The sequence below is a fragment of the Clarias gariepinus genome, chromosome 4 (genome assembly GCF_024256425.1).
Source record: "Clarias gariepinus isolate MV-2021 ecotype Netherlands chromosome 4, CGAR_prim_01v2, whole genome shotgun sequence".
NCBI lineage: Eukaryota > Metazoa > Chordata > Actinopteri > Siluriformes > Clariidae > Clarias > Clarias gariepinus.
The window spans coordinates 23,182,794-23,198,994 of record NC_071103.1 but is presented as its reverse complement, the minus strand read 5'-3'; the positions used below and the strand labels follow the sequence as shown (position 1 = coordinate 23,198,994).

Genomic DNA, 16,201 nt, shown 5'->3' with positions numbered 1-16,201 from the left:
GTGGTCACTATGCATCTTGGGTGCATCTTCATTTGCTTACCTTCTTATGCCAAAATGCCCAACACTCTGAAATGGTCAGTCTGAACTCAATAGACCACATGACCTTTTTCCATTCCAAATGCAAACTCTATTCTCCCTAGTAAACTTAAGCCTTTTTGGAAATGCTCTTACTTTCACTAATACACATTGATTAAATAGTTTTTTGCTTTTTTTGCAGGCTAATAATTTGCACCTTCTTAAATAGTAACACTCTTCTATGGCAATTCAGTGTTTTTATTTACCTTATTATGATAATGTTTCAGTTCTTCTTTCAGTTTTTGATCTTTCCTAAACATTTTTTTAAACAAATCTTTTAAATCACTGATCAGGATCCTGTGTTTTTTTGCCAATTAAGCAAAAACCTGGAAATCTCAGGAAATGTATAATTGTCAAATATTGTTTGTTAAATTTATTTGGGGAGCAATCTAGTGATGCATGTTAGAGAAAAATGACAATGCCAGTACTAAATTATAACAATTCCTGTTGTAGGTTTAGGTATCACACTACAATTGTTAACAATCACATTATTTATGTTTATACTATTTTTAATAGTAATATCTTTTAAATATATGATTACCAACAATCACATTATTATTATTATTATTATTATTATTACACCTAAGTAACCCAATAGTTTTTTAATATATAGTTTTTTGTTAGTTTTTTTTTAAGTTAGGCAGTTTCAGGCCATGTAAAGTCATGATGGAGCTTATGTATTTGCACAAAGATGGAACATAATTTTAGCACATATCTGCCTTTGTTGGATTCCCCCCCCTATTTGCAGAACATCTTTCTATGTGCACTGATTTCCTATAGACCCTTATACTACTATTTTGGTTACAAAAAGTTCGGTTCCAGTAGATGTCATTTTCAGGCTCTTCTTACAGTTCAGACGATATCATGCAGCAAAAACACTCAAATGTATATCTTAAGTTTTGCTAGCTTTTTTGTTTTTGGTAAATGTAAGTATTTTGTAAAGATTTTATTTCTATTACAGTTTATCTATTGTCCTTTTGGGCCAATCTAGTAAATGCTTTTCTGGCAATTAAACTTCTACTCTTTAAAACATGTTGAGCTTTCTAAAAATGTTTTAAAATACTTAGGCCAATTTTCGAATAAAAGAGTTTAGCTATAATATATAGTCATTCTGAAGTATGCATTCCAAGATGGTTGGGTCTAACAATATTTTACAAAAACCCCATTTATACTAGTTTAATAAATTCTACTCCTTAAAAACTTTAAACCCAGTGTGTATTTTTTATACTTAAAATGTAGGATATAAGTAAGAGTTAAGTAACATGCTATAGCACATATAGATTTTGAAAGGAGATTCAAATATGTATTGACTAATGTAGCCTTCATAATGTAATGTATATAATGAATGACATAGCCTAAGGTGACCTAAAGGTATGCTTCTGTGTGATAAGAAGGGTATAATCTGTGTGATTTTATGCATTATCACAAAATGACAGCATGAACAGGATTTATTACAAATCCTTGATGTTAGTGACAAGCCAGATGCCATAAATTCTAAAGAAAGAAAATGAGCAAAAGCCCTTTCTGATGCTGGTCAACATTGTTCTGCTGTCAAACCTGAGATTAACCTATCAAGTAGCTGAAATTGCTCATGTACAGAAACATAACCTTTTTATAACCAAATTATGGATGCATTGGTAGTTTTGCAACTTAATATTAACAAACTGGAAGTTTCATATTGACAAACATTTTAAATGCTTCCAAAAGGGTTACATAGTCATGTGACTAGGGATAATTTTAATGTGTGTAGAAGAAACATGGCTATAATACAGAAGAGAGTGATGCAAGTAAACAGTAACACATTTTAGGGACACATCTTTTACAAATGGGTAACAAATAATTATCCTTTTTTTTTTAAACAAATGAATCTTACAAATAACAAAAATGGATTTTGTGTCCTTATGTTTTTAGATTAAGACAAGCTCCATTTAAATGTATAGAGTTACTTTAGTCTTCATTGTCCAGAAGGCTATCAATTTTGCTGATTCAGGGCTGAGCGCTCATTTGTTTAGGTCATGCACAAAAGTTACCCAATCCTGACAGCCTAACAGTCTGAGATGCTCATGGAGTGCATGTGAATTCAAAATAAATTCATGCAGTTTTCTTAAAAAAAGGCCTATTGTTCCTGAACTGCCAATGTATTTGGACTATGGATGGAAACCGGAGGAAACCCACCAAGCATGGGGAGAGCATTCAAATTACACACACAGACCTGACTCGCCCTCAACCGTGGAAGTGTGCTAACTACTGTACCACAGTGGCAAATAAAGTACTCACTTATTTTATATACCGCTTTTCCTGTACATGGTCATGGGGGGCCTGGAACCTATCTAAGGGAACTGGGGCACAAGGCAGTGTACACCCTGGTCAGAATACCAATGCTTCTCCAGTCACACAAACTCTGGGCAATTTGGATTGAAATGTCTTTGGACTGTGGGAGTGAACAGGAGTACCCAGAGGAAACTCTCCAAGAACATGCAAACTCCCACAGTACAGACAGGATTTGCACCTTGGACCCTAGAGTTACAAGGCTACTATGCACTATACATAGATCCATTACTGGTAAAGATGATTCATAAGTAGAGGGGAAAGGGCCATCAACTTTAGTCATCATGCCACACTGCAGTTTGATGTACTGTAAATTTCTAGCATCTACGTATGAGATATGTGGCATGATTTTTAATAGAAGAAGAATACATATTGAGGTTGAAATTGACATACACTTATTGTTACTCATGGACAACGCGTAGCAACCACAACTTAATTACTGAATTGCCCTGAAGCCTACTGATCTTCAGCATGGTCACAAGTTTGGGATATTAGTTAACCACAGGCATGCTGCTCTAGCGTAGCAATAATTTTTTTTCTGTCCATCTACATCCACTAAACAAACTAAAATTGTGATTTAAATTACATTTGACACTTATGTGTATTATTCTGGAGTTATTGCATCAATTTTCTTATTACATTTGCTGTTTGAACTTTAAAAACCTCTCAAGTAGCCTAAACCCCCTGAAAGATTTGTTTTACTAAAAGGTAGAATTAAAAGCAATTTTCTAATGAGAAACAACTCATGACAATTAAAATCTGCTCGTGACAGAAAACAGTCAGCCATTATTTTTCTTAGTTATAATCACAGCCTGATAATGTCCTATAAATCAATAACAGTATTAAAACAAATTAGTATTATTAGCTGCAGCTTACATTAGAAAAGAATTAAGATGTCTAAAAATTGAGAAATTAGAGATGTTTTAGTATTTATGTTCAATAAATGTATCTGCAGTTGTTTTTTTCATAACTAGGGAAGTTGGCTTGCAAACATTTCACAGTATTCTCAGCTAAATATGTAGTAATAATGAAATAATTAAAGAGATGGATACTCATTTGACACACGCTCTTATCCAGAGCAACTTACAATTATCTAATTTATAGATTATTTAGTAAGCAGTTGACAGGTAAAGGCCCTGTTAAATGACCCAGTTTTGACAGCCTGACAGCGTTTGGATTTAAACTCATGACCTCCCGTTCATTAGTCCTAAATCTTTTACCACACTTTACCTGCCTACTGTATGCCTTGGTCAACTTTACCTATGCAAGTAAGGTTTGTGAGGCATTCTAAGACATAAAGAGGTGGTGAGTAATAAACTGAATCACAGTGAACTTTAATGTTGCACAAATTGGTGTGAAACTGAACAAATCTAAGTCAAAGGACTGCACACGACCCAAAAAGGCAAGAGGAATGGGGTAGAGAAAAAATTAGTGTAAGCACGAGCAAATAAACCCAGTGGTTTAAAGTGTGTAGTGTGGAGTAGAGAAAAAGGAAGATTTAACTAGAATCCGGGTCATACAGCTTAATAAGTATATTATTATTATTATATAATATAATATATTATTATTACTATTATTATAGTAAAATGATAGTGGACTTTAGTACAAAGCAGGAGAGGAACTACCAGACCCCAGTCATTAACGAGAGCCCAGTGGAGAGAGTGGACAGCTTCCGATACCTCGGTGTTCACATCACGCAGGACCTGTCAGGGTCTTGTCACATCAACACTGTGGTAAAAAAGGCCCAATAGCGTCTCTACCACCTCAGACGCTTGAGAGACTACAGACTGTCCTCTAAGTGCTCAGGAACTTACAGTATTACAGTAATTACAATAATTTAATTGTTTTGTTTGCTTAAAAAATGTTTCGGAAATGTTATTATTATTATTATTATTATTTTAAATATCATTACAATAGAAATACTAAAGAATGTGGAGAGAAGAAATTTTGTTAACTATCTTTTTCATTTATGTAAAAGTACATTGTATGGAATAATAATAATAATAATAATATTAAAATTAATAATAATAATAACATTTCCAAAACATTTTCTAAGCAAACAAAACATTTAAATTACTGTAATCAAGTTAAGAACTGTACAACACATTATTTATTTAATGTTATTTATAATATCACAAATCTGTTAAAATCTGTGATAGTGAGCACTTCTCCTTTGCCGAGATAATCCATCCCACCTCACAGGTGTGCCATATCAAGATGCTGATTAGACAGCATGATTATTGCACAGGTTTATTACAGATTATTGCCTTAGACTGGCCACCTGTAAAAGGCCACTTTGAAAGGTTCAGTTGAATCACACAGCACAATGCCACAGATGTCGCAAGGTTTAAGGGAGTGTGCAATTGCAGGAATGTCCACCAGATCTGTTGCTCGTGAATTAAATGTTCATTTCTCTACCATAAGCCGTCTCCAAAGGTGTTTCAGAGAATATGGCAGTACATCCAACCAGCCTCACAACCGCAGACCACGTGTAACCACACCAGCCCAGGACCTCCACATCCAGCAGGTTCACCTCCATGATCGTCTGAGACCAGCCACTCAGACAGCTGCTGAAACAATCGGATTGCATAACCAAGGAATTTCTGCACAAACTGTCAGAAACAGTCTCAGAAAAGCTCATCTGCATGCTTGTCGTCCTCATTGGGGTCTCGACTTGACTCAGTTCTTCATCGTAACGGATTTTGACAGATTTGTGAACAATATTTGAGAGATATGGTTATTTTGTTTATGTAGAAAATGTTTCAGATCTTTGAGTTCCTCTCATTAAAAATGGGAGCAAAAACAAAAGTGTTGTGTTTATATTTTTGTTTAGTATATATATATATAAATCTTATTTATAGGAATAGTTCTTAACCATGAAATTTTGAGAAAAAAAATTATCAGAGATCATTTAAATGTGTCTAAATTTGCATTGCAAAAAAAAAGCTACAGTATGCTAAATAGGGTTATTAAAAGCATTTGCACACTTACACAATGAAATTAGATTGGGAGTGCATTAAACAAATGTATGGCCGTATGAAAACCGCTTGATAATGAGAGTAATAAGGAAAGGCTTCAGTTTGCCAGCAAGCATAAAGATTGACGCAATGGGAAAAGAGTCATGTGATCTGACGTGTCCAAATTTACACTTTTTGGCAATGGGTGCATCCGAGTAAAAAGGGAGGTGATTGACGCGATTCCCTCATCATGGATTGTGTTATGATCTGGGGTTGCTTCCGTTGGTCGGATGTAGAACTTTAAGTAGAAATAAAATGAAATCTGACTTTATTCCTTCCCTGATGGCACATGTGTATTCCAGGACTTCAAATGTGAAAGAATGGTTTTGGGTAGCATGAGGAATCATTTTCACATATGAACTGTTCACCACATTACATCAAGCAATTAAAGCTGTATTTGGTCAAACTAAATATTAGCGTGTGCCGTTTTTTCGGGGTGGCAGTGTACGATAAAGGGAAATACTGCAGGTAAGGAGGTTAAAAAAAAAACTGATATCAATACAATTCTGAGGAGTACTTTAGAACATAAAAGTTGTCATATATTTTGGACATTTTATTAAAAGAATAAATGAATAAGTAAATAAATAATGATTATTGAAAGGTTTTTATTTCTTCCCACCAAAAACTCTTTGTTTTGTTTTCGTATTGTAAAAGCAGGCGACTGTTCTCCAGATCACTAGGTGGCAGTAATCCATATAGAATAGTATTCAACCGCCGTCAACGAAAAAGGCGAAAACCCGGGTCTTAGAATTGCGTAACAGCACGGCTGCTTACTGTACAACATTTCGAGTTGTGTATTGTCAGATTAGACTGCGGACAATATGCTTAGATGCAAAGAGCGCAAATGTTGTAGTTAGGAACCCCTGCGATAAGATGGACGTGTGGCGTCTTGCGCGGGTTTTGTCCTGCAGGTTGTCGCCTCGCAGTTCGGCGTGTGGAGGAGCTTTAATAACTGCATCGCGTATTCAGTCCTGTGGTCCGACTGTGCGGCGGGGAAATGTTTCACTGTCTTACTTTTCAACAAGGCCAAAAGTCACCGACAGCACTGCGCTAGTGTACAGGAGTCACGGGGATCCTTCACAAGTCGTTCAGTAAGCGCATTCGTTCAAATAAAACAAACACCTTCCCACTCCATGACACCTGGCATCATTTATTTTTTGTCACTGGCAGGTTGGAGACTCTCAGACTTCCTGCACTGGAAGCTAAAAGTGCCCTTGTGAAAATGCTTGCAGCTCCCATCAATCCCTCAGATATAAATATGATCCAAGGCAAGTAGATTGCGAGCACAAATCTTTCACAAGCTCATTCACAGCTTTCACTTATGTGTTATTTGACTGCATGATCTGCTCTATATTTTCTCTGAAGTAAAATAGCTGTGCTAAAAATTAAGCTGTAAATTAGTTAGAACAAAAAAAAACTCTGATTCAACTTGAACTGATCCAAGCTGGCCAAAACATCTGGCCAAAGTTCTTCCAGCTGTTCTGGAAATCAAACCCCTTTTACAGCTACATCCCAGACAAGCTTTTCGGATGTAACAGAATTGTAATCAGAATGTGTGAATGCTGTTTAGTCATGCTCAACAGTAAAGTTAAAACAAGACTGATTTTATTAAGTCTTATGATTTATCTAAAGTACACATGCATTCCTGACAAGGAGATTTTAACCCACTGCCTGCTGTGTCTACTTAAATAGGAACCTATGCCATATTACCAGACCTTCCAGCTGTGGGTGGCAATGAGGGAGTGGGTCAGGTCTTAGAAGTGGGCAGCCAGGTTCAAAAAGTCAAAGTGGGTGATTGGGTCATTCCTAGAGACGCTGGTCTAGGTGAGTCCTTGTACCAAATGGCACATCCTGTACCCACAACATGCTTAGATTATTGTTGTTGATTTTTTTTTTATTATTATTATAATGATAATAATAATAATTATTATTTTTTTATAGGCACATGGCAGACTGCTGCTGTTTTCAGTGAGAATGATTTGGTGACAGTGCCCAGTGATATCTCCCTTCTTTCAGCAGCCACTCTAGGAGTCAACCCTTGCACTGCATTTCGAATGCTCTCTGATTTTGAAAGTCTATTGCCTGGTAATTTATGCTTTTATGCCAGCGATAAAATGTTAAATGAATGATAAAAGGAAAATTAATTAGTTTACACTTTAACAGTAAAGAGGGATCACTTCCATATGTAGTTGAATGTCCATTTTGTCCATTTAATTGTATGTAATGTATATATGTTTTTACTCTTTTTTTTTTCTCTTGATGCTGTCTCTGCCACAATAATTTTCTCCAGTATTAATAAAGTATTATCTCATTTTATGTTATGTTACCTTATCTTATCTCAATTTTCATAACGTGATTTTAGGAGACACAGTGATCCAGAATGCAGCTAACAGTGGAGTTGGACAGGCTGTAATTCAGATAGCAGCAGCAAAGGATGTCCATACAATCAATGTAGTCAGGGACAGGTAAAATGATCCTTTAATGGTTGTTAGAATTTGTTGAAGAGCCATCTTAAATTTTTTTTCAGCTCAAAATATAGTTTACAGATTAAATTTTTAATGAGATATGTGTAAATGATTGCATTTGATTTGCTTATCCAGACCGGACTTTCAACAGCTGACTGACAGACTAAAAGCTTTGGGAGCAACTTGCGTGATTAAAGAGGAGATGCTGAGAAAGCCGGAAATTAAGGACATCTTTAAGGCTGGTTTTCTACTAAAAAATGAAACAGAGATATTGGATTTAGACACCTTTTTGTAGTACAGTGAAACCTCGGGTTGCGAGTAATGCGGTTTGTGAGTGTTCAGCAAGACGAGCAAAGGTTTTAAATAAATTTTGACTTGAAAAACAAACAATTCTTGGTTTTACGAGTACCGAGTATCATGTATCACGCATGTGCTTCTTGTTTTGAGTATCACGTGATCACAACTGAACCAACGTTTTTTTCTCTTTTGCGCTGCAGAATTGTGGGTAATCGTGTGTGACCACGTGTGTGTGCGTAAAACATATTTTATTTTGTGTCTGTATGTGTACTGTATGTGGGCAGCACACATGTAAAGCAAGTCTCATTAGAGAGGTTAAAGATCCATTTTTCCTCTCTCATTGGCCTGCTCTTTGTGTCTATGTCTGTATCTGCGCGCAACGTTGGACACCGTGCCACTTACAGATACACACACAAACACACACACACTCTTTCTCTCTGCTCCACACAGAAACACTGCTCTGTCGCAATTCTTTTCAAAGGTAAAGTGCAGGTTTATTTGTTTTATTTTTATTTTACAGCAGTGATTCGGTTAGTGTGTCGCTCAATCGAGTGTTATTGGAGAGATTTCTTGTTTATTTTTCTTGATAAAACAGTGTTTCCGTTGTGTGCACGCGTATATGTGTGAAAAAAGTGGAGGAAGGGTAACTGTAAGATGAGAAGGGGGAGGGGCTCCTTACTTTAGCTTCAAACACACACACACAGAGCACCTGCGTGCACAAACAGAAAATCTTATCAATCAGGATTTATTTTTGCTTTTTTAAAGGTAAAGTGCAGGTTAATTTGTTTTATTTTTACTTGTTATTTTGTTAATTATTTTATGTGTTTATTTTTTGAGCCTGTGGAACGAATTATTTGAGTTTTTATTATTTCCTATGGGAGAATTAGATTTGGTTTACAAGTGTTTTGAAATACTAGCACGCTTCCGGAACATATTATGCGCGTAATCCAAGGTTCCACTGTATTTTTTATTAAAGCAATACCACAATGGTTGGTTCCCCCTAAACTGAAATGGAAAAAAAGAGAATGTAAGAAAGCTTTGTTCTTAATGTTTGATGTACAGTACATGCAGAATCTTAATGTATAATCCTTATCTGAAACAGGTTTTTCCTCGACCTAAACTTGCACTAAATGGTGTGGGAGGCAAAAGTGCCACAGAGCTTCTTCGTCATTTACAGTAAGTTGCAATGCTTAGGGAAGAAATTTGTCTTGAGGTGTTTTAAGTAACGTTACTTTTTATTATCTAACAACAAAACAGAACAAATTCTGATGAAGAAAGTGTTTTTGGTTATGCACTTTGTGCTCTCTTCTGTGTAGGACTGGGGGTACCATGGTGACATATGGGGGGATGGCCAAGCAGCCAGTTACTGTGCCTGTGGTAAACTTAAAAAAACAAATGCAATCTGTATATTTTGTGGTTCTTTTTTCTCATAAAAAAAAAGAATTGTTAATTCTCTGTATAGAGTGCACTCATCTTTAAGGACATTAAAGTACAAGGATTTTGGGTCACTCAGTGGAAGAGAGACAATAAGCATGGTAAGCACAAATACCTTAAGGGAGTTAGCTTTGTGGATTCTCTTGATGTGTGTATGGAAAACAAATATAATTAACATATGATGTGACATGGCAGGCAATCTATCTTTTCTTAAACTGTATCTGTGATTTGAACAGATGATGCGCCATTGCATTTCATGTTGGAAGAGATATGTTCCCTGATCCGTGCTGGAAAGCTGTCGGCCCCATCCTGCACTGAAGTGGGCATAAAGGACTTCCACAAAGCACTGAACAATGCCACGACGCCTTACATCTCATCTAAACAAATTCTGGTCATGTAAATCACATAAATTCATTATGATACAATAGTAATTAACAAATAATTATTGTTTAAGAAATCACTGTTTAATTTTTGTTTAATTATTACCAAACCAATGTGTACAAATATCGTTTCTAAAATAAAAATTCAGTAAATGCTGTCCACTTGTGTACTCAAAATGTATTTTATAGGTCAAGCGTTCAGTGCTTTTTATTGTTTAAGAACACATGTTTTGGCCCATTAGTAGATTTAGGAATAGGCTTGTAAGGATGATTATTGTTTTAATACATGCTCATTTTAGTGATAAACATACAGATTTATATAAAATTCTAAAAGCATACATTTTAGATGGGATGGATATAATGAAAATTTGGTCAATATTGTGCAGAGCTAAACAAAAGAAGGAAACTTTCTTAGTAAATACTTACCCTAGTTCATCTTTTCGACTTGGTGTGATAAGATATGAGGACACTTACAAAGCTAAGGGAAGGGTTCTCAAAAGATTTAATAGCTGGCCCACAGGCTTATGACAAGTGCGAAACCTACGGTCAGAAGTTCTGGGATGGTAAAAGAAGCCCCCTCCTTCTCCACACAGTGCTCATAAGCCTCAAAGCCTACCTCTCTCATAGCACACACATGGTCAATACGGCAATCCGCATTGCATACTGACAGGTCATAGTTTACTGAGTTGAAGCCATAATACTTTTGCAGGTAGCAGTTCTCATGTGCTATCTGTTCCAACACACGGTGCATGGAGACCGGGGAAGCATCTGGCACTCTAAACGCTTCAGTGAGGCGATATTCTTTCTCCCATCGTGCATGTGCAAGGTTTGCATAGGTTAAGTTTAAATAGTAGGTCACCATATCCTAAAGATGACATAGAAGAGGCTAGGTTATACATATTGTCTTTAAAAATCAGAGAACACAAAAGAAAATTTGAGAAAAAAAAATTATGTATATATGTGTGAAATTTTAATAGCGATCAACTATTGTGGACTATTGGTCCACTGTAATCATACCTGAACCAAAAGTGTTTTGCTGTCATACTCAATCACCCGAATTGCAGGATTATTTGCCCCATCTTCCACTCCGGGTAGGGTTGTTTTCCAAGGAGTTACTCCTGGACTTAGGAACATTGCACTGATTGGAGATCCTGCAAAATGACACTTAAATGACAACCATTCTTATAATTTTGCTTTACCAATATTCTACACATTCTAATTTATAACATTTTACGATTTATTACACTACATATTTTCACAACCAATATGATTCATGATACCTGATGTACTGTAGAACATCCGAAAGCTGTCAGTATGATGATGACCGAAAAACTGGCCAATTATAACATCATGATGTTTCCGAATGAGCTCTATATATTGCTTATTAAACTCAGGTCTAAACCATGGCTTATTTCGTTTCTTTTCAAAAAATCCAGGTGGAACATGACCGACAATGTACACCTGATAAAGGAACAGAACCAGTACTATTCATAAGAACATATACAGTACAAACTCACAATATTTACATTTTGTTCACAACTTCTGATGTGTTAAAGATAAAACAACAACAAAAAAAATTACCTTTTCCTTGTTTTTGCCAGCTTCACTGAGAACTTGGTCTGCCCATTTAAACTGGTCTGCTGGATCTTTCATGTTTTCTGTGATTTTGTTCTGGTCATAATACAGATTAGTGTTTAGGACCAGAACTCTGAAACCGGTTTGATTTAGTAGCTTTTCTGTATAATATCCTCCTTAAAAAAAATAAAATAAAATAATGTATATTAAATATAGAAGCTTGTTTTTCCTCAATTAAAAACCTGATCCATAGAAAAAATTTAGTTTGGACAATTTGGTTATTAACCTCTACCCACTTCAGCAAGACTGCCAGACTGTTTTACCTATTTTAAAAGTATCCCTCGATGCTGGATCTAGCCAGTCTTCCCATAGTTTTTGTATTTGCTCATAAATTTTGTTTTGTGTGGGTGGCAATTGACTCTTTGGATGGTAATCATGATTGCCCAATACTGAGTAGACCTTTGTTTCTAGGGAAACAACAAAAAAGTAGTCATAGTACAATTAATAATTTACCAAACTCACCTATGGTCTGTATACTTTATATTAAAGTATATAGAATCCTTGTTTTTTTTACTGTACGTACTAGGAAACAGTGTTTTTATAATGTGGGTGAGATTGCCAACGATTCTCAGGACTGCCTCTTCTCCCAGGTATTCATTAGGAACATGAGGTGTATCATCTCTGTAGAGGAAATTAAAATAAATGTCAGAAACCATTGATTCTGGTTATAAAAACCTGATACCATTACTTAGCAGTTTAAGTTAAAATTACCTACAGTAATTTCTGTGTTAAAAAGGGAAAAAGTACACACCTGGATACTAAAAATTAGCACAAATAAAATTAAAAATCTGAATGAATACCCAGTCCAAATAATGAAGTCTGGATCAGGCAGAATATCCTTCATAGCATGCACCGAGGAACTGATGAGGTCCCATGGTGAATCACAAAGATAGTCTCCAAATCTACCCGCTTGTGGGGTTGGACGACTTCCACTTGAATTACATGCTGATCCTGAATTTCCATCTGTTAATCTGTATGTAGGATCCCAGTGAAGGTCTGTGATATGCCAAAAGCTACCTGAAATGCACACATGTAAGGCCTCAGACAAAACATACACTGTAAATCAGGTCAATCCACACTAAGACACCCAAGCCACTTTTCTGGCATTTTTACTAAGCCATGCCACACAATCTTAACTAATCACTGCTGCACAGGATCATAATTAATATTGAACATGGCTCAAGAGCCAAGCGTTGATTTTTAAATTGGGTTTCCATTGTAGTTTAATATTGCTTCAATACTGTCATTATTTCTAGCCAGAATCCAGTTACACACTCTGGAAACACTTAAATACTGTATAATAATCGTTATTGCAAACCTAGTTTATCTGTATGGATGTATTGTATATATTACAGATAAAGTTTTTACAGACTCACCTGTCAACAGTTTGCCTTTCCCAGAGACACTTAAAACAGCAAGAACAAGAACTTTCAAGACGCAATCCATGGTGAGAGCTATCTGTATTCAAACTGTATTCAAAGCAGAAGATAGTCGGCCTATGAATTAAATATTATCCAACAGCTAAGGCATGCCATAGCCAGCTGACGGTAAAATGACAGATAAGATAGAGCAGCTGCAGCAAGAGATAACCGTCTCACTCACAAATGGGAGAAACCTACATCTTAGTACATGTTTATTTTAAAAAAATGTTTTTTTTCCCCGTGAACAAACAAACTTTAGTTTTTAGTTTTTTGTTAAACTGTTTCATTTTTTTAAACTAAAGTAAACCCAACACCCTGCAGCCTGAAAGAAGAAGTGAGATGAGGACTTTGCACATGCAATAAATGTTTACAGTAATTAGACAACCTAAAACTAGGCACATGTTGTTGTAGCATACATGTTAGATACACACATTGAATAAATACAATAAACACATTTGTGTGTAATATCTTTCTTTACATTTCTAAGGTTTTATACTATATTATAACTTTTTGTTAATCAGGATTTTAACCACATTGCTTTTAAACTCGTATTTATATAGTACTCCTGAACTACCAACTTTAACATGCATTAAGCACTAATTACTGTCATCTGTTCTTTTAAAGATTATAATCCTATTTTCTTTTTTGTTTGTTTGTATGTTCCGCCTTAAGCAAAACCCCTTACTGTAAAATTAAAATTAGATTTTTAACTACTACATAGTTTGAGGGTTGCTTACTCCCTGAAATGAAAATAAGCAACAGATACATAAGATATTTGTAAGATATTTGTAAAAGTTGTATATAGCATGTATGTATTGTTATAAATAAAATAGTGAATATTATTTGCTACTTGGTGTTGTTGTGTAGGAAAATACGTAGTGTATCTAATAACTATCTGTCCATTATTGCAGACAGATTTAATCATCAAATTAATCATTTCATTGCACAGCTTTAGCTTCTGTTCTATGAACCTTAATTTTCCCTCCCAGGCAGTTGCTCTAGTGTATATGGCACCTTGGATGAATTCCCTTTCATCATCCTGCAATCAATCAATCAATTAATCAATCAATCAATAAATAAACAAATAAATAAATAAGAATAATTAAATATAAATAAATGAAAAAAGATTGATGTGAAATGAAACTATATTATATAGTATATAATTTTATTATATCTTATATATGGTTATATTATATTCAGTGATATATTAGCTAGCAACACAGCAAGGTTGGTTAAATGTAAAGGTTACACTAGCCTATTTTATTACATACATTTTACACATTGCCAGTTTCTTTTCTTTCCCTTTTTCTAAACTCAACACCTATGGCTTTAAACTTTTCTTATTTACTATTTTTCTTCAACAAACCGCAGTACATTGCACACCACCATTAAGAATCAAGACTAAACTATTTTCCCTCAGGGTGTGTGTTGACTGGTTATATATTATTCTTAATTGTTTCATACAGAACAGAAGAGTTAAATATGCCTGTAAACTACACAGTACATTATATATTCACAGTGGTTTATTTGGTAACATTTTTGGTGTAATTTAATAACTGTATTACTGTAAAAAGTTAGATGTGAACTTTTTCCTCCTCCGCCTGCAGTCCGGAGTCCTGAAGTAATGTCTACTACCCCCTTTCTCACCATTTCTGACCTTCCCAGTCAGTCCTCTTCCTCGCTCACAAACTAGAACCAGGGCAATAATGAAATTACTTGACCATCATAATGACAGGGGCCCATGAGTCGGTTGAAGGCATAAATCTAATGGTAAAGAAATGATAATCATTGAAACAGTCATAATAGTGTTGAACATGTCAAGGATTGAATAGAATAAATCAACATTCAAATGCCTTTACAGACTGCGGCAAACTTAAACACCAGCTGGGGAATTGAAACATTGAGTGAGGGCAGTGACATAGTATTATCGAAAGAGGGAAATAGATGTCAGTACTGAATTTACAAGGGCATTAAAATAGTTAAATCAAGTTCAATCATGTAGCACTTTTTATATTTATAAGAACATTTTGAGGTTAACAAACTTGATTACGAGAGAATCTCATGCACCAGAGAGAGAGGAACAGAGAAAGTGATTCACAATGATACATGCACACAGTCACACTTCATATTCGTTTCATTTTGGTTGACTTCCTACATTTTTTTCTTGATTTGACACTTTTTCATATGTTTCTGCATGGCTCAAGTTTTCTTGCTCCCCTCACACATTCTCTTTGTTCCACTCCTGCTGTATGACTACTTCATTTCACATAATATTTGTTTTTTGTAGGATTTGTTTATTTACATACATATATAAATAAACAAATATTATATCACTTGGTATTTAACCAAGTTTCTTAGTCCCTGAGCGCTTTTATGAACATAAATAGTGATACATTGTTTTGTATATGATGCAACTCAAAGCTAATATTGTAATTTTCTCCTGCTTCTTCTTCTTATTATTTAATAGTCTTGTGTGTAAATATTTTTACTGCCAGGACTATCATGGGGGAGTTAAACTGACTTCCCCAGTGACAAGAGAGCCCTTGTAATTCTAAAATTAAATATGAGAGCTAAGGAAGAGGTCCAATAAGAGCGCTTATGTACAGAACCCAGAGTTCTATGTCATCATGTAGGTGGTTTAGCTGGTGTGTAAGTTAACCTACAGACACATGCGTGTGTTGTTTTACTTTAACAGGGCAGTGCTAACTACAATGCTAAATATAAATATCTGGGCATGCGCAATGGGGCATTATGTGCGTGTATGCACAAAACCAATGCCTTTATTTTCAGAACCTCAATCCAAGCTTTTCTGAAATGTTTGCAGCTCTGCTTTTAGTTACCTATTACAAGACTATTTTTTTTTTTACAATACAATATAATACAATACAATACAATACACTACTAATACTAATAATACATCAATTACTGAAATAAAACATAAGCATTAATATGTTGGCTTTTTACAAGAGTCCAAAAAAATCCTACGTATCATATATTCTTAACTCTTGCTTTACATTAATGGGTTGCAGTTTATCTACAGTTAATTGTGTTTTGAAAGTCACCTTATTGATTTTCAGCAAACCAGTATGTCTTGTTGATGTTGTATTTGCATTCAAGACACATAAAGAAGTACATCTGACCACAATGAA

The 16,201-nt window shown here is 35.1% G+C and overlaps 2 protein-coding genes across 2 annotated transcripts; one reads left to right on the top strand and one right to left on the bottom strand.

Annotated features, from left to right (window-relative positions):
* The first annotated feature begins 6,142 nt into the window (after window positions 1–6,142).
* mecr (mitochondrial trans-2-enoyl-CoA reductase) lies at window positions 6,143–10,156 on the top strand. Its single transcript, XM_053495424.1, has 10 exons — window positions 6,143–6,511; window positions 6,591–6,688; window positions 7,113–7,244; window positions 7,362–7,505; window positions 7,783–7,885; window positions 8,021–8,123; window positions 9,285–9,358; window positions 9,499–9,559; window positions 9,645–9,717; window positions 9,853–10,156. The coding sequence occupies exons 1-10, from the start codon at window positions 6,294–6,296 to the stop codon at window positions 10,014–10,016; spliced, it is 1,170 nt and encodes a 389-aa protein (XP_053351399.1). The 5' UTR covers window positions 6,143–6,293; the 3' UTR covers window positions 10,017–10,156.
* Window positions 10,157–10,278: 122 nt separating this feature from the next.
* Window positions 10,279–13,361, bottom strand: smpdl3b (sphingomyelin phosphodiesterase acid like 3B). Its single transcript, XM_053495422.1, has 8 exons — window positions 13,008–13,361; window positions 12,432–12,648; window positions 12,155–12,252; window positions 11,895–12,038; window positions 11,578–11,747; window positions 11,277–11,457; window positions 11,014–11,147; window positions 10,279–10,861 (listed from the first exon to the last, which is right to left on the bottom strand). The coding sequence occupies exons 1-8, from the start codon at window positions 13,075–13,077 to the stop codon at window positions 10,499–10,501; spliced, it is 1,377 nt and encodes a 458-aa protein (XP_053351397.1). The 5' UTR covers window positions 13,078–13,361; the 3' UTR covers window positions 10,279–10,498.
* Between the last annotated feature and the right edge of the window lie 2,840 nt (window positions 13,362–16,201).